The sequence below is a fragment of the Sciurus carolinensis genome, chromosome 9, assembly GCF_902686445.1.
Source record: "Sciurus carolinensis chromosome 9, mSciCar1.2, whole genome shotgun sequence".
Classification (NCBI taxonomy): Eukaryota; Metazoa; Chordata; class Mammalia; order Rodentia; family Sciuridae; genus Sciurus; species Sciurus carolinensis.
In genome coordinates this window covers 25,223,612-25,242,082 of record NC_062221.1, presented here as the reverse complement: position 1 = coordinate 25,242,082, position 18,471 = coordinate 25,223,612, and the positions used below count along the sequence as shown (strand labels likewise).

The following is an 18,471-nucleotide window of genomic DNA, read 5'->3' as shown; positions in this document are numbered from 1 at the left end:
AGATCTGGTCTACATCCCTTAAGTTATAGCAGAAGCTCTTCCTTGTGCTGGGGTACAAGGTTCCTTTCAGTTCCTCCTGCTGCCAGCAGATGTATCCACCTGAAGCTGGTCTGACCGTGTACACTTCCTACTCCATGAACCCAGTGGCTCTTGGTGCACGTTGTACCAGCCTTTCATCCTAGTGTGCTCAGCCAAGCCATCCTGCTGCCTCCCTCTCTTCCCCCAAATGGCCTTACTGCCTCCACCAAATACTTCATCATCTAGGTCTTATGACCTGTGCTGGAAAGACTGCTTACATCTTTAGGATATAAGACGTCTCCCCATCCTCTTGAACCCATATCAAAACCCTCTTCCTCTGGGAAAATTCTCCTGATTTGACAAATTGAGTGCAATTATTTCTTTGAAACTCATATTTATGTCTCACCCATGTTTATGACATTTGCCATAATTAGCTCATAATACTTATCTACCTACCTGCAAAACCTAAACAATGAGAGTCTCTTGAGGTCAAAGATTGTACCTGTGTATATGATATTTATGCTCCAGTGGTACCCATCTAGTGTACTTTAAAGAATAGCAAATATTTTTCTGAATGAAAATATCTACTGGTAGATGTTTTCAGTACATCGTTTTTCTGAATGAAACTGAAGTGAATTGAATTGGAACAGACAAACCCTTGTGCTGAAGCAGTAGAAACAGCTTGTTGTCCTCCCTCTGACAGAATTTAAACTTTGTCTCAAGATGACTCACCAGTGTTTGAAAGAAATGCAACTCTACTTACCCAAATGCACAGTCTTGTTTCTTAAAGAACAAAAGGTTTTAAAATACGATTCACATAATTTAAAGCCTGCAATACTGGCCTCTCAGAGAACATTTCAAGTTTCCATCAAGACAATGTCATCTGATGTTTACTGAATTTTATAAACCCTGGATGTGAGTTTTGCTAGGCCCTTATTGAGTTAAACAAAAACAACACTGTTATTGTCTCTTGACTTGCTGATCAATGAGAAACTGATATGGAAAATACCCATACTCCTAACTCCATACAGAGTAAAAAATTCACTTGATTATAAAGCACCATTATTTTGATTGGATATTTTATTAATATACTGAGTGAGTAACTGTTGAATGCTTGGGATATTACTTGGCTTTTAAAAAATAAAACTAGTTTGGCTTTCTTTAATTTCTGAACTTAATCTATTATAAGTCCCTGAAGCCAATTCTCCCAGTTTTCCTCTGGCTTCCTGCCTTTGACTAATCCACTCCTGATTTCTGGCTTACTTGGACAAGCTTGGGAGAAAATGAAAAGAAATAAAATTCAAATCAGTCAATTTTACAGCTGGCGAACAGCTCTAGTCAAAGTTTAGTGAAGGACAAACTATTGACCGCAGCTTATTCTCATAAGTATCTGTAGATAGATATCAATTGTCTATTATTTCAATTACCTAGTGCCCTAGGATAGAAATGCTTCCATGGTACAGTAAGTAATTGAATGTCTTAAGCACTGTGTAGGAACTATTATTTATGTCAGTGCCTCAAGGTTTCCATTAGTAATTTAAATCAAATATAAATAGCATATTTACTAAATTAAGAATATCCATTTTTCCCCTCTTGTTTTAGGCAGCTCATGGCCGAAGAGGACATACAGGCCCACAGGTCAGTGATTATTTTTCTTAACTCCAAATTATCAGTATTTCTTGTCCTATCAACCAGATAAAGGCTCTGTAAAGTCTCTTTCCAGCCTAAATGTCTTTTACTTTTTTGATAACATTGATTATAGAATAAAATGTTGGAAAGTTTTAGGCTACAATTTCAAGAATTCAAATTTCAAAATAAAATGAAAAGTTGAGCACTTTAATTAAAAAACAAAAAAAATAATGACCAAAGGCAGTATTTAGCCCAATTATTGATAAGTTGAACTTTGTTTGGATTTCAAATACAAACTTTAATAACTCAGTGAATAACCTTTCTTTTAGAGTTTTTTTTTTTTTTTCAATTAGCCCTCAAACCTTACTTACAATTTGTGGAAACCCCCACGTAAGTCAAGAAAATACAATGAAACTTTAATACCAAGTGCATATTCTGAATACTTTGTTCAAAAAAAATTAGATCAAAAATCATATGATATCCCGTTTGCACATATTGATGATACATTATACATGCTTTATGAACCTACAATTTTAAGGAAGAGCCACTGTGATGTAAAAACACATCCTCAGATTAAAAATACTAATGATATGAATCTACATCGTGCACAACCATAGAAACGAAAATTTGTACCCCATTTGTGTACAATGAATCAAAATGCAGTCTGTAAAAATAATAATAAAAAAAGTACAATGAGAATAAATAATAAATCCACTCTTGATCACATCATGGTAAACTTCAGCATATTAAAGATAAAATCCTTAATCCTCATCAGAGAAAAAAGAGTTTTACTTATGAAGTGAATATATTAGATTGTAGCAGATTTTTATTCAGAGAACAGTAGTAGTATAGGTATACTTCAGGAATAGAGGAAAAATAACTGGTAACCTAGAATTTTATACCTAACTAAACTATGAGTGGATGTAAAATAGACACTTTCAATAGACAAGAAGAGTTCACACACACACACACACACACACACACACACACACACCACACAGATTTGCTTTGGTCTGTTCCTGAAACTATAACAAAATGCCGAAAGATGGGTAATTTATAAACAACAGAATTTTAGGTTTTACAGTTCTAGGGGTTAGGAAGTTCAAGATCAAGGAACCAGCAGATTCAATGTCTGGTGAGGGGTTGATCTTTCCTCTGCTTTTTGCAGTACCCTCATATGTTGGAAGGAGCTCACAACTTCCTTGAGCCTCTTTTATAAAGTCTCTAATTCCAATCATAAGGTGGGACCCCCTATGACATAATCACCTCCCAAAGGTCCTGCTTCTTAATATAATCAGTCCCATGGAGGATTGGGGGGAGGGGGTGGTTGATCACACATACATTCAGACCATAGCAAACTTCAACGTTAGACTTCAACAGAAAGAAGAGCAAATCCAACAAAATGGCATGAAATAAATGAAATGAGAGAGAGAAAGTGTTAAGAAATCCTCCTTTCTGATTTCAAGGAAAAGGTATCAGTGATGGATATTTAATCATACCCAACTGTATAAGAACTGAGATATAAACCTAGGCTATCCTAATAGTTGCCTGAATCAAGCTTTCTATTATCCTTCCTTGCTTTTTTTGGAATTCTTCTCTGGGACAGAGTCTAAGAACAATGTGAAGAGAATGCTTAATATTCTATCTCTAGATATTTTAATCTATTTGACTTTAAATATGATATTGTAAGATACCGGGAGATGTTTGAAGAAAACAAATTATTCATTATTTTCAAGCCACATGCCCAAGAAAGATATAGCATAATACAAATTTTATTAAAAAAGTAGAGGTGTGTGTGAATGTGCACATACATTTAAAGACTAGAAGTAAATATACCATATTTCTACTTGATGAGTCTTTGGATTTCTATTTTCTTCTTTGCATTTGTCTTTATTTTGTGCATTTTTGCAAAGATCTTCATTGCCATTGTGACCTCAAGAATATTAACAGTCTTGCACTTAAACAAGATTCTCAGGAAACAGCATTAATAGGTTAATTCTTTCTCACCACAGGGAAAAACAGGCATTCCGGGCCCAGATGGACTTGAAGGCTCATGGGGACTTAAAGGCCCTCAGGTATGTGTCAAGACCAATCAGTTGTGAGACCAAATTGCAGAATTTGGGTGTGGACGAATTTGAAACCTTGATAGAAACCCTTAAACCACCCTGCAGAATTACAGATGTTTAAAGTGTTTTCAGGGTAATAAAGTAAGGAAACAATACAGTTTTGATTTGTAAAGCACTTGATTCTTTTATCTAAGTTTTGTCCCAGTTAAGAGGTTGGTTTCTGGGTTGTAGGATAATCCAGGGAGACCTTGAGCCAAGGAAAATATTGAGCCTCAAATCTGGGAATTGTGGTCAATTTAGCACAGTAATAGCTCAGTGTTACATATCTGGATGTCCGTGATGTAGAAAAATTGGCTCTACTCTAGGAAAGAATTGCTCCAAATACAGCTGGAGTCTTCTATGCGGTGATCTATAGTGTGGCACTCAGCCTGTCCTTTCCAGCTCACTTCTCTGGGGAGCCGCCTGGAGTACTTTTTACTTTGCAAGGAATAAACCATTGTTGGCTCTTTACACTGATCACAGGAGAAGAGAGGAAGCTTGTGCCAGAGGGGGCAAAATGTAGCCTGCAACAAAGAGGAAACAGAAGAGGAGCAAATGCCAACATGAAAGAGAGAGGCCAGACCTCAGAAAAAGAGAGGACTTTCTTTCCTTTTCAAACTTGGTTTTGAAAGCCTGAGAAATAAGTGTATTGTTTGACACAGGCAGGACGATGTGGTTATGCTAGTTTTCAAAATTTTATGACACACAGAAAAACGAAAGCATTCTATATTGGCAGCTTGGTGTGTAGAAGTTCAGCAAAATATCCTTAAGCATCAGAAGAGAAACTCACCAAGATATCCAAGCAGTGAAGAGGCTTCCCTTTGGACCACTATTTCTTTATAGCTTGATTGCTTTTCTTTGTTGTTACTTGCCAGCTCAGGAAAGCTCGATTTTCTTATTTTTAAGTGAGAAATATTTGCCACTGGGAGTGTAGGGAAGCATTTCAATAGATTCACTGCCTTTATTTCATGTTAAGCAAATAATACTATAGCATCCCTCCTTTGGTTTTATAGAACATGACCTCTTTCACAATGTAATTTAAACGGAGAAGCAAAAATGAAATACAGCATGAAGGTTTCTCTCTGCATAAGGAATCCACAGTTAATAGACAATATAATATTCCCAAAGTAGAAATATCTAAATTTCATCTTACCATTAGTTATATCTTCTTTATGGCCAGTCTTTAGTGTGGTTATTGAATCGAAAACCTATTTAAATATTTTGATTCCAGATTTACATAATTAAGGATTTTTTTAACCTAAGAAATGTATGAGTTTATAGTACAAAGATTTTGAGGATAACTAGAGAGCCAAACTGAAAAGCTCACCTGTTCAATATTTCCTCCAAGACCCATTCCCTTTGTCTGCAGATGCCCAAGCACCCAAATTTCAGATTGGACGACAGTACCTCCACACAGATGAGGGGGAGCTTGAGAGATCCAGGTGGACCAATGGCATAACTGGAATTCTCTTTCCAATTTCTGTCCATGTTACTGACTCAGCATTTCCATTTTAAAAATTCAATTTAATATTCAAGTATTCTCTTTTAGGCAGAAAATAATACTTGAATTCTATGTATTTAGGGCCCAAGAGGAGAGGCTGGTGCAAAAGGAGAAAAAGGAGGCCTGGGAATGAAAGGCCCTCAGGTATGTAATGAGAGAGAAAGTGACTGCATCTGGCTTTGGTCTTGGCTTTAATTTGGATTTTCTATGGTTCCCTGCAACCCTGCAGGTGGAATTATTTACAGCCTGTGAACCAACACCATGTCTTAGTTTGACTTCAGTGCTGCGTGTGGTGGCTACACACATTCTGGTCCCCATCTTGCCGAGGGGGCTGTCATTCTGTCATACACAGAGGTGGAAGATCATGTGTAGCTCTCTTCCTCCATTGCTCAGCTGAGGTTAAGAATTCCTCCTCTGTGTAAATCAGGTTACATCAGCCCCCTGATCTCAAGTCTCTTAGGACTTCTTATCACACTCAGAATTCTGCTTATTATCATGATTCTCAACCTACCTATGTAGGAGAAGCTCCCGGGGGAACTATAAAACATACCACCACCTGGGGCCCTCCCCAGATCATGTAAATCAGAATCTCTGGAAATAAGGCAATGCTATCAAAGATTCTAAATTCTCCCCAGGTGACTCTATCATATACGCAAGGCTGGGAATGACTGCCCAACATCAGCACTTCTCCAACTTCGAAGTGCATGAGAATCCTCTGGAGAACTTGTTAAAATACAGATTTCAGTCCAGGAGTTCTTGGGCAGGGCCTGGGATTCTGCACTTTCAAAGTGAGCTTCCAGGTGATACTGCTGCTGCTGGTCTCTGGTCCACACTTTGAGTAGCAAGGCCCAACATGATCTGGCCTTTGCCTGCCTGCTGTCATAGTATATGATTTGTTTAGCTGTCTATCTCCTTTTCTAAGATTTAAACCTCCATGAGGTCTAGTGTTTTATTTACACTGTATCCCCAGAGCCCAGAATAGCAGTACCTGGCACAAAGAAGAGAACAACACATGTTTGTATAATGAATCAAGCAGTAAATGAATGAATGAGATACATTTAGGAACTGCACTCTCCACTAACACTAGGATAAAGGGAATTCATTACTTCGCATCCTATTAGTTAAATGGGGCAGTGGCCCAACACTTAGGTGGTTGTGCTCATCATCAGAATATTTAAAAAGTTATTTGCATAAATGAATCACATGGCATGATGTTTTAAAGCATATTAGTAACTGCTCATGAAGATATTTGTTCCCAATTTTGATGAAAGTGCTCCTTTGAAAAGCATGATAACTTTATAATTTTATAGTAGTACTAAATTGACAAAACGCAACTATTTTGCATTCACATCCTTGAATTGTTAAAAGCTTGCCTGGTACTATGAATTGAAAAAAAAAAAAAAAAAAAACAGTAGCAATGTCAAGGAAAACATATCCCAGGTGATTATCTCATTAGTTTGTGTAAAATATTGAGATGTAGGTGGATCAAAATCCAAAGGTCTTGCTATTTTTTTTTTTTGTTGTTGTTGTTCTAGAATCCAATATGGTATTCCAGTGGCTGTTACTCTAGTAACTTTTCCATTTTCCCCATAGTGCACCTCTATGAGTGAGTGCCCTTTAATCTTTCTTTGGCAATATTGGTCCTAGTCATAAATCATTCAACTCCTTGGCATTTCCAGAATTAGTTAAGAGGTACCACTCTTCTTCATTTATCTGGCTGGAGAACATGATTTTCCTTCTCAGTTTGATTTGCATGAAATAGCCTTGTCAACACAGTGAAAATGCTGTTTCAAAGATGTGTGGATTTTTTTCTGTTCAGTACACGGTGAATGGGATACTCAAACTGTTTCCAAAGGAAAACCACAGAGACAAAGGCAATGAGAGGTACAAGAGAGCATTCTTTATTGGCTCTGTAAACTCACTGCCACAGGTTTGTAGCACACAAGGACCAGCCACTCCAGTGGAATAATATAAGTGTTTTCTAACACAGCGGGCTTGAAGGATTCCATCAGGATGTACATTTAGAAAAAGGGATGTTGGTGTTCTGAAGGCTCATTTACTTACACGGTATTAGGATGTTCTGCATAAATCAAAAGTGTCCATCCAGTCATTATGTGACTAGGATATAAAAGAAAGACATTTCACAATGAAAAGGAAGAAAGAGCTTTGGAAGGAATAGCTTATTGTTTTGTACCTTCCCTTGTTTCCTCTTTGTTTGGTTTCCCTTAAAATCCTACCCTAATATAACCAACACCTCAAAAAAGAAGGAAAGACTAGATACAAAACACCAGTTTCAGTTGGAACTGTAATTATTCTTTAAACATTTATGCTGTCTCAATTAAATAATCACTAGCGGCACATGCACTATCAAGAAAGGATGGAATTGTTCAATGCAAATGGGAGCACAAGGTAGAATTTCTGTTGTTGTCTTTACAAAGCATAGCACAGTGGTCAAGAGCACAGAGTCTGGAGTTATTTCACTAATTTGACAAAATACTGTAATTACTTTCTTTTATCAGGCCCTATACTAGGATATGAGAATGAATCCAAAATAGACTCTAGCTTCGAGTACACCTGGTCTCATTTTTTCTAGATTTGTACCTTACTAGTTGTGTGATCTTGGGCCAATTTATTTAATATCTCAGTGTATCACTTTTCTCTACTGTAAAATAAGAATAATAATAGTAGCTGCCTCATTAGATGTGAAAATTAAATGGTCTAATATATGTAGGTGCTTAAAACATTACCTACAGTCACACTGTATAAATGTTTGTTATTAGTACTCTATTTTGTCAATATCACTTAATTTAACAGAGATATTTTATGCCAAAGAATGTGGGTTGCTGTTCTGAGGAAAACCAGAACAGTAACATAATAATATGTAACTCATATCACAACACTCCGTTTTCATCATTCTGCATAATCTAAGTTGGACAGTCCATCAACCAACTCCTTTCACTAATTTGACAAATTACTGTAAGTGCTTTCTGTGTATCAGGCCTTATACTAGGATATGTGGATGAATCCAATATAGACTGTAGCTTCCAGTATACCTCGTCTCATAAAGGAGACTCATGCAAACAAATAACAGAGGTGTATTGTACTAAATGTTAAAATAGAGTTTTATCCAAGGAAGGGTGGTGGGAGAAAGGACGAACTTCAATGAGGAGATAAGTGAATCCCATTTTTCAGAATGAGGAGTTATTTTTCAGCTAACCAAAGAAGAGGCAGGCACCCAGGGAACCAGGTTATATAAAGCAATCTATCAAGGTGAGTTTGAGGAACCATAAATGGCATAGTATTTTTGGAGCATTGGAACATTAGGTGCATGGAAAAGCATTTGAAGGTAAGAATAAGGACTGTCTCACAGACTAGTGGGGTCAAGACTGGCATCTTCTCAAATGTTTGGGGATTTATCCTTTCATTAGTCCATCACTTACTGGCCTCTCCATTTTTATGTTCTCAGACAAAGCTTATATCTAACTCTTATAGAAACCTAGCCCCTTGTTTCTTCTCAGTTTGATATTTGTTGGTCATGAGGTTTTGCAAGATTTTATCCTCATACAAACAAAAAGCACAGTGATCAGTATTTCTTTTAAGCACGAGGAGAACCTGCACCTCTTGCCCTGCCCTGCCATCATGACCCAGCCGAAGTGGAAGTATTCTTGGCGATGCTGCAACCATTGATCCCAAACTCCTAGTGCAATATGTTCTAATAAGATGCTAAGGATATATTTTTTAAGCATTTGAATTCTAAACAGTTCCCTTCTATCCTCACTTAACACTAAAGCATTTATGGCTGCCAAGGGCTATGAAACAAACTCAACACAAGCAAGATACCTCCAGCCCAAGTCCCCATGTTGGAGGTTTGATTTAACCTCAGCCTCCTGCATCAAGTTTGGAGACTCATATTTTTAGACCTCCAATCTAAGCTGGTGCATGCATGTAAGACCTTGGGAATTCTGCCTCAGACATGGACAGATGAACTGTTCAATAGCAGAGTGGCTGGTATTTCAGTCTTTAGAAGCAGATAGAATGAAGTTCAATTCCCACCTCATCCTCTTGTTAACTGATTTGTGGGTAAATGCCTCGAGAATCTGTTTTTGATTTTAATTTATCGCTACATTGTTGTGGAAATTAAAGATTTTATCTACCACTTAGCACAGTGCCCTGCACAGAATAAAAAGCCCCATAAAAGGTAGCCATTTCAGCAAAGCCAACAAAGATTTGACCTCCAGCTAACACCCTGTCCCTTTAAATGCCCTTTATACTCCATGTCTGTTCTTGATGTTAAATCAAGGGAACTCTTTGAGTCTGATATCCAGGGGTGCTAGGAAATTTTCTCCTTTCCTTTAGAAACTACCAACATGATCTTTTATCTAACCAGTAGTATTTGAGTAGGTAATTTATCTGGATAACAATTTGTTGAATTGTGAGCCCTATTTGATCAGTCACAAATCTCCAGTTGTTACTTTGTAGGATCTGCAGAGGAGACAGAATCAGGTGTTTTCTGATTTGCTGATGACAAGGTCTTATATGTATTCATTCATCCATTCATCCATCCACTTATCCATCCATCCAAGACATCTTTTATTTTGGAGGTTCTTAAATCAGGATAACCTTCATTGTGCTTGCATGTGCTTCGGGTGACTGCACATGAAATAATCTCCCAGAAATCTCCTCCACCTCAGAGTTCTTTATGGAAAGGGAGCTTGTAGGCAAAACTTCCAACTGGTACCATGTTGCCAAGGATTAGAATCTCTCTGCTTTTTCTCTCTGTATCACATGAATTTACTTGGAAAACCAACCAACTAGCACATGATTTCATCCCTCCAAGGATCATTCCTGGAGAGATAGCTGGATGGATGGATGAGTGGATGGATGGATAGATGGATGGACGGATGGATTGGTGGGTCCTAGGTACTGTATGATGTTGCAGATAAATGAATGAAGTCAATAGGATCCTTTAGGAAGTGTATAGTCTAGTCTCTAGTAAAGAAGAAAGAGAAATAAATTAACAATTACATACAGAGTAGAGTAATCTGTGAGATGAGTGTGAGACCCAACCTGACAGGCCAGGAGCTTCAGCTGTTCTTCCTGAAACAATGATGCGAATCGTAAGATTTTTGGAAGACAGAGACTAAACCTCTCCCTGTTTTGTGACTTGTAGCTGAGTGGTTTGGAGAAGTGAGCTAGAGGGAGGGACTTAGGGTGATTTTCAGGTTTCTGGCTTGGGTTTCAGCAGGAGTAAAGAGTGTCAGCATGCCTTGATGAAAAGAATATGAGACTAGGGGCACAATTTAAGGTAAATATTATTATTTTTATAATCAATTCCTATGGAATATCTTATGGTCATTTAAATATGCAAGTCTGGTGTTCAGTTGAGTGGTTCGGACTAACGGTACATTATTTAGGGGTCACTATGTAGAAGTGGTATGTGTATTTTGTGGGGTGCTAGTCAGGAAAGGGGTTAAAATGAGGCAAATAAGGCAAGAGAATGGGGAGTTAAGAGGCAAAGAAGGTGAGTTTTTGAAGGTTAGTGAGAGGACACTGGAGAGGGCCCAGGAAGCCTTGGTAACTTGATGCTACAGAAGTTAATGGAAGGTTCAAAGAACACATGATCAAACTCAAGTAAGGTAAGGACAGAAAAATGTCAATGTGTTGAACGTGAAGATCATGGGACAGCTCTGTGCAGTGGTGGAGGTGAAAGTTCAAAGGGAATGGATCAAAAGCTTTCTATAGAAGGTAAAGAAATTGAGACTTTCCTTTCAAGATAAAGGAGGAAAAAAGATAGGGAATTATGGAAAAATTATCTTGCTTACTAATCAATGAACTGTTCAACAGTCCTTCTTATTAAGAAAATGTTTTTATGTCCCACTTACTACATTTTTAATTTTTAAAGAATGAAAGGTTAATGTGACATATTTTTTGGTTCCAAACAAAATTAATTTAAGCATGGTGCTTATTACACAGAGATTGGCTTATTTATTTTTAAATTATAGCAACCATGATCAAAAATATTGTGAAAAATTTTAATTCACAGATGTTGGGATTACTTAGAAGTACCTGTAAACAGTTTTGCAAAAAGATATTTCTCTTGACATATGTTTGGATATCCCAAAGGAAAAATCTGATCCCAAGGGCTAATAACAGAGGAAGGCAGTTGTGCTGTCTTTGACTTGGGATTTATAAATGTTCAGCCCTAAAGCTGTTCCAATAAAACATGCTTTCTAGAATGTTGGAAGAATTTACTTCTATTATGTCTAATAGATTTTCCATTTAGATGCATATTATGTCTATCCATCTGCTCAAGTTGTGTTATTATGTTTTCAAAAATTCTTAAAGCTTTTTTATAAAGGCCTTGTATTCTCCTCGTTAAATTTACCCTATGTACTTTATAACGTTTTTCCCTTTTGTAAATAGTAATTTATTAACACTTACTTTTCTATTTTCTAATAGTTTCTGAAACTATTTCAGACTATATCCTGTGCTACCTGAGCATATTTTGTTAAAATGCTAACTTATTTTTGGTGGATTTTTTTTTTTTGGTGGTTATTGTTTTTTAGGGTTTTTTGTTTTGTTTTGTATTTTGTTTGCAGTGCTGGGGATTGAACCCAAGGCTTTGTTCATGTTAGGCAAAGTGCTCCACCACTGGTCCCACGCTAATTGTGTTTAGTAAAATTGTTTTGAGTTTTCTAATGAACAAATCATATTATTTGGAAATATAGATAAGCTTACATTCAAAAAAGTAAAAAGACTGATCCTTTGCTTTGGTAGCATGTGTTTCTTTTAAGGCAAATATCACTTGGAATGCCTTCTTTAAATGTTAGACATTTTAGCAACATCTGCTCTGAGAGCAAAATAGTGAGAACCTGAAATTTCTTTGGAAGAGAAGACTCACGAGGATGTATAATCATTCAGGCAACATCTGGCATGACTTACTTTATTAATTTTCTCTTATTTACTAGTCTTTATTTGACAGCTGCAGTACTTTTTTCCAGACCAAGAATCCTTACAGCCGTAACTCTTCTCCCATCTGTAGTTCATTTTCCTCTTAGAAGAGACACACAAGTTTTAAGGGGAAGTTCCTTTATGTTTTGCTATATTTGTAATCCTTGTTTTGTTTCAGGGGCCTGCAGGACCCGAAGGAGAGGCAGGGAACCAAGGTCGTTTGGGAAGCCAAGGAAATAAAGTAGGTCACATTCTTTATACCCCCCAAAGTTGGGGGTTTTCTACTCAAGAGACCTGTGTCTGGTTGCACTTGCCAGAGCCCTTTCAACACAGAGGAAAACACATCTCATTGCCCCTAAACCCTGGCTTGATTCTTAGAGAGCCAGAGACCTCTAAGGACATGGGTGTGGACCAGGATGAAGTCAGGATTCCAGCTCAGCATAATCTCATGAGGGGTTACACCCAATGGGAGCTGAGGGATCTCAGGGAGGGGGGCTATTCTGGCCCCTTCTTCCTTTCTCTCTCCCACCCTCTCTGCACCCTTACCTCCCTCCTTCTGCTCCTCCCTCCCTTCCTCCCTTGCTTGCTTCCTTCCGTCCTTTCTTTCCTCCATTCATACATACCTCTGCTGAGCACCTTTTAAGACCAAGGCCCTCTACAGAGCCCTCCCTTTGGCTGAGCTGAAGAGTCAGCTACAGGAGATCAGGCATCTTCGTCTGGTTCACTGATGCATCCCTATTTGCTTAGAACAGTACGTGACACGTGATTTGTGCTTAGTGAATACTCAGTGAGTGAATGAATGTCTAGGTGGTATGATAAGTGTGACGTGAAAGCAACAGAATTCAGAAAAATTTCAAGATAATAATCTAGGGCATAAAACGAGGGGGGTAAGGGTCTGACATAGAGGTTTAAACAGTAGTGGTAGAAATATTTCTGGATTGGAATATATCCAAGAAGATATAGACTGTGAGTGGACTTAGAAGATAAGAGCTTTGGCAGAGAGGCAGGATGGGTGATTTTAACTAAAACAAAACAAAACAGCTTCAAAGAAGGCATGGGGTTGGAATATCCTGGAAGAAGGGATTATTCAGAGATGGATCTGATGAAGGCAGCTCTCTGGCAGATACATAAGGCACAATGCAGTCTGTGTGGCTGACTTTCTTCAGTAGCTAGTCCAGTGCTATCCACAGATTGTGAATGGAGCGTCTGAACACGGCCACACTTGGGAGATGTTAAACAGGCAACCCAATGAAGAGTTCTGAAGGCTGGGAGCTTGGAAGCAAGGAGATCGGTCGGTACACTCTTGAAGCCTCCGGGCTGAGCAGAGAGTGGGCGACGTCACAGGATGAGGATTCATGAGTGACGACTCCATAGGACTCTTCCAACAGGGAACTGTGGCAGGAGAAGTGGCTAGATGACTTGGGGGCTTCCAGCATCCGTGGAGACGCCATCATAGATGCATGAAAGTCACAAGGAGCCGCGGGTTTCCAAAAGAAGAAAATCTTTTGCTGGGGGAGGTAGGTCTGGTTGGAGATGCAGAATCATTAAGGTTTAAAAAAAACTCCTCTCAGTGATGCTTATTTGTAAGAAGTGGACAAGAAAGTAGAAGATGATGCTCTGTTAGGAAAGAAGGAAAAGAAATAGAAAAGCTCACTAGATTCTGTGAAGAGTATATAAGGGGAAGTCACGAGTACTGACAGGTACAGAGAAGCCATCCCACCTGATGGCTAAGGATGCCCCAAAGAAGAGTTCCAGAAGTGTAGCAATTGAGAGGGGAGAGAAGGCACACAGAGTGCAAAAGACTGAACAACACGCTGGTGAGAGGGAGGTGGAGGCAGAGTGGCAAGCCACTCGTTAAAGAAATTAGGCCTTCAGGAGGAGGAGGACATTGCTATCCGTACAACCAAGGTCTAGGAAAGGCTGGAGCAGCGGGTATGTGTTTTCAACGACAGGAGAGATGTACCATGTTTAGGATCACAGAAGAGGAAGGAAGAGATGAAGGAAGAAAAAGTGCAGTAGCTGCTAGAGTACAGGAGCTTCTTGACAGAGAGAATGAGATTGAAAAGGAAAGTGGGTAGGCTGTGTTGGCCAACTGCTAGCAAGATACGACGGAGGCCAGAAGTCGAGTGATGCAGGACCGTGGACCAGAGCAGGTAACGCGATGCACGGACGACAAGGACGGTCAGCTTCATGACGAAGGGATTTCAGCAATAATGGTCAGGAAGAGGGTTTGGAACTGAGACAGTGCTGCCTTCTGTCCTGGAGTAGGCTGCTGGGGAAGTGCTGTCACTGTTGAGAAAAGTTCCCTGTGCAGCAAGGAAGGACCTGTGTGACGGATGCCATGGCTGTGCACATGGATGTGTGTCTATCATGTGTGAAATGAAGCCACTCCATAGGGTGTGATAGAAGGGGCCCAAAGAGGGCTAGAAATGGAGGGACCCCAGAGCTGGATAGAGGTGAGTGTGTGGAAGGAGACAGACACAAGCAGGGCAGTTATACCTTTGAAGATCATTATTAATAAATAAGACTTTTAAGGAGGCATGCAAGAATTTGGGAGGTAAGGGCCTCACAGCAAACCCAAACCCTCTGAGCAGCCCCAGGATGGACTGAACCCTCTAGATTCATTATTAATGAGATAAACCCCAAACACACATCCCAACCTTACTCCAGTAAGTTCACGTCCATGCGGAGGCAAGCGACCCAGCAATTAATCCTGGACTCAATGCCTAGCTCACCAGGAACCAAATGCCTGGCTCTGGATGAGCCAGATGACTTTCCCTGTTTCCCTACCTTGAAACTGTTCTCAAATTTCAATGTGCGTATGAATCGGCTGACAAGTTAACTTTAAAATACATATTGCTGGACAACACTAGTGAGGCTAATCCAATGGGGTCCAGGAGTTTCCTTTTACCCTTGAACCCTGGATGGCCATGGATCAGGTGGCCCAGAGCACACACTAAGAATCAAAAGCTCTTCTGCTTCTCTTTCTATTCTGTTTTATCCCCCAGAGTTCGGTGCTGTAGTAATCTGTTTGCAGTTCTCACACTTAGTAGACTTCCTTTCTGTTCTTAAAAATGATTTAGCCACTCCAAAACACTTCAGGGTCAGTTGCACATACACTTTCTTCCAAAGAGTACAACAGGACAAGGAAGGAGGTAGGATAATAACCTGAGGGTAAGGAAGTTTGACCAACTCCACGTCAATTCGACAGTCAAGGTTAACATCCATAGTGGCTTATAACCCCCAGCTCATCATGAGAAAAAGATCAGATAAATCCCAACTAGGGGACATTCTGTAAGACACCTGACCAATACTCCTCAAAACTGTCAAGGTCATTAAAAACAAGAGAAGTCTGATAAACTGTCCCAGTCTAGAGGAACCTAAAGACACATGACACATGGGATCCTAGATATCCTTTGGTGTCCTAGCCAAAGCAGAAAAAGAATATCAGGTAAAGAGAACATTAGGTAAAAATTAAGGAAATCTGAATGAAATTCCTAACATTAACTCATTTCTTGTGACCAATGTGTCCTATGCAACCAATGTAATGTTAACAAGAGGGGAAAGTGGATGCGGGAGATTTAGGAACTCTCGACGATCACAACATTTCTGCAAATCTAAAACTATTCCAAACAATTTTTAATTTTCATTTTTATAAATGAGCTAAGCTTCCCTTTTAAATTCATGTTAATTTTTCCATATAACTGGACTTTCCTAAGATAATACTGAGGTTGACGTATAACCCACAGTAGGTGCTCTACTGGTCAGAGGTTAGAAACTATTGCCAGCGTTGTTGTGCACCCTGGTTGTCTGATACTCAGAAACCTTAAAACTAGTTCAGTAAATCTGCCATCTTTGCAGGAGCCAGATGATTTGCACGGATCCTCATGGAAAGCAATTTTGTTAACATTTTTCTGCACAGCACAGAGCTTCCTCCTTGGCTCATGGTAAGACAGTTTCATGGCACTGAGCTGCTAAGAGGGCAACTTGCACTAAACAATAAATCAGACTTCTGAGAATTCGAATGTCAGTGGAGGAGACCTCTCAGCAGCAGTCATTCCAGTCATTCCTCTTTTGTCATTTGCACAACATGCAAACCCCAGGCACAAACCCCTTGTTGTGTGGGATACACATGGATGCAATTGAATGTTGCCTTAGTGCCATCATTTCTGATTTCCATCAGCAAAACCACTTAATAAAGACATATTTCACTGTGCTCTTTAACAGGGAGAGCCTGGAGATCCAGGAGGAAAAGGAGCTATTGGCTTTCCTGGTCCTCGTGGCTTACAGGTTGGTTTTGTGATTTATTTAGTTATTTATTTATTTTTATTTTTTATTTTTATTTTTATTTTTACAGACTGCATTCTGATTAATTATACACAAATGGGGTAATTTATCCATACTTTCGATCTGGCCCTTGGAATCTTTTGGTTCAATAGGTATCTGAACACTCCCTCTGAAGAATCTATGAAGAGTTTTAGTGGTAGTATCTTAATCTAGCTTTAAAGTGTGCTAGAAATTCAGAGCGATATCATCCTCACCAGCTTTTCCAAGATGGCAAATTCCCAAATACCAAACATCATGACCAGCATGCTCTTGAAACCAAATGGTAAAATAGATAAAACTTGGTTTTAGCATCCTGTAACCCTTCTTCCAATCTTTCCTCCCATCAGAATCTCTTTATCAGAAACCCAGTCCATCTGCCCCCATTGCTCCTGGCTTCTACAAAGGTCAGAAGTAGCCAATACCCAGACATTTTGGAGTTCTTGGTTTTGCCTAGCAAAATGAAAATATATTAGACCTGAGGTATTAAAACACAAATGCTACCTGGAAGAGGTCATATGGCTACCTCCTTTAACAGTATGCCTGATGCTTTCTCTTTTCATGCCTATAACAACACCATGAGTGGGATTACTTTAGTGCCACCATCACAAAATATCAGTGTCCTGCCCAGCAGGAGGATCTTACTTCCTAGTGGCCCCTATCAAACCTCAAACCTGGTTGTCTTGTCCTCTTGTGAATAATCCTGCCTCTATCTGGAGCCTGAGAGGTTTGTAATTGATTGCATTTTCCAGGGTGATGATGGCAGTCCAGGTTATGGTAGCATTGGACGTAAAGGAGCAAAGGTAAGCCACATCTACCATAAGTTGGATGTTTTCCCTTGACTTTTTATTGCTTGTTTTGTTTATTTGTCATAACAAACATAAAAAATAAATAAAAAGAATCAGTGAATAAAGCAATCTTGTGGTTTGAAATGTATTTTCATAATGCATTTGCTATTTGCTGATATCCAGTGGGGACATGTACAAGAGAAAAGAATGAGAGAGTTTAAGATGCAGAAATTGAAACATGAAAATGAATTCTGTGTGTTTTGAAGAGGTGTGTGGTTAGGGCCTGACCAGGTCCAGCCTGACCTGGGCTGCTAGTGTTAGCAGCTCTGGGTTCAAGTTTGCTCAGGGAGACATTCCACACTTTACCTCCTGTTACTTGTTTGCTTTAGCCACTGGTGAGCAATTTTGCAGGATTTTCTAAATGCATTGGGCCAAGTGGTAACTTAAAATCAGAATGATCATTTTTTTATTGTCACTGAATTAAGTGCCTGGAAATAAGGTAAGTTTACCAAAGCCAGTGATTTCTGTATACCAACAATGACCAGTAAAAAAATAATAATGAAAAAGACTCAATCATAATTACAAAATACTCAAAAACATAATATGGTTTAGGATTTCCTTTCTGAAAAAAAACTCAAGACCTAAGACAATGATCTGGGATACGAAGGAAAACTCAGCAAGAGGAGAGGCAGCCCAGGTTCCTGTTGCAAAATCTACAACGTCATAAAGATCAGTGTTATTCCAAGTGAATTCCCAATGGGAATCGTTCCAGAGGCTGTCTGGGAGTATAAAAAAACAAACAAATGAACAACAACAAAAAAAAAACTAAAAGTTTTTGAGAAATAAAGCTAAGGAATGAGGAATTTCTAGCAAAATGTTTGTTAAAGAATAATTGAAAACAAATTTAGTATCTCATGAAAGGATAAATATTAAATAGCCTGACATTGGGTATTTGCCACTCTACAAAATGAAAGTATAATGTTTATAATTATGCTTAAAATTTTTAGGTTCAAACATAATTAAAATTATATTTCCAATTTCAAGTAAAAATTTGGAATATACTTAGAAGAACTTTATCCCAATTTTGCTAACATGCATTTTGAGAAGTTCAAAACAAACAGGATAAAATATGTATTATGGTTCTGGGTAGTAAGAT

The 18,471-nt window shown here is 38.8% G+C and overlaps 1 protein-coding gene across 1 annotated transcript in view; it reads left to right on the top strand.

Annotated features, from left to right (window-relative positions):
- Col6a6 (collagen type VI alpha 6 chain) overlaps nt 1-18,471 on the top strand; it is a 98,505-nt gene that overhangs the window by 42,672 nt on the left and 37,362 nt on the right. Inside the window, exons 21-26 of the mRNA XM_047563006.1 lie at nt 1,621-1,656; nt 3,660-3,722; nt 5,335-5,397; nt 12,383-12,445; nt 16,432-16,494; nt 17,280-17,330. Coding sequence (XP_047418962.1) covers nt 1,621-1,656; nt 3,660-3,722; nt 5,335-5,397; nt 12,383-12,445; nt 16,432-16,494; nt 17,280-17,330 — 339 coding nt within the window. The remainder of the gene's footprint in view (nt 1-1,620; nt 1,657-3,659; nt 3,723-5,334; nt 5,398-12,382; nt 12,446-16,431; nt 16,495-17,279; nt 17,331-18,471) is intronic.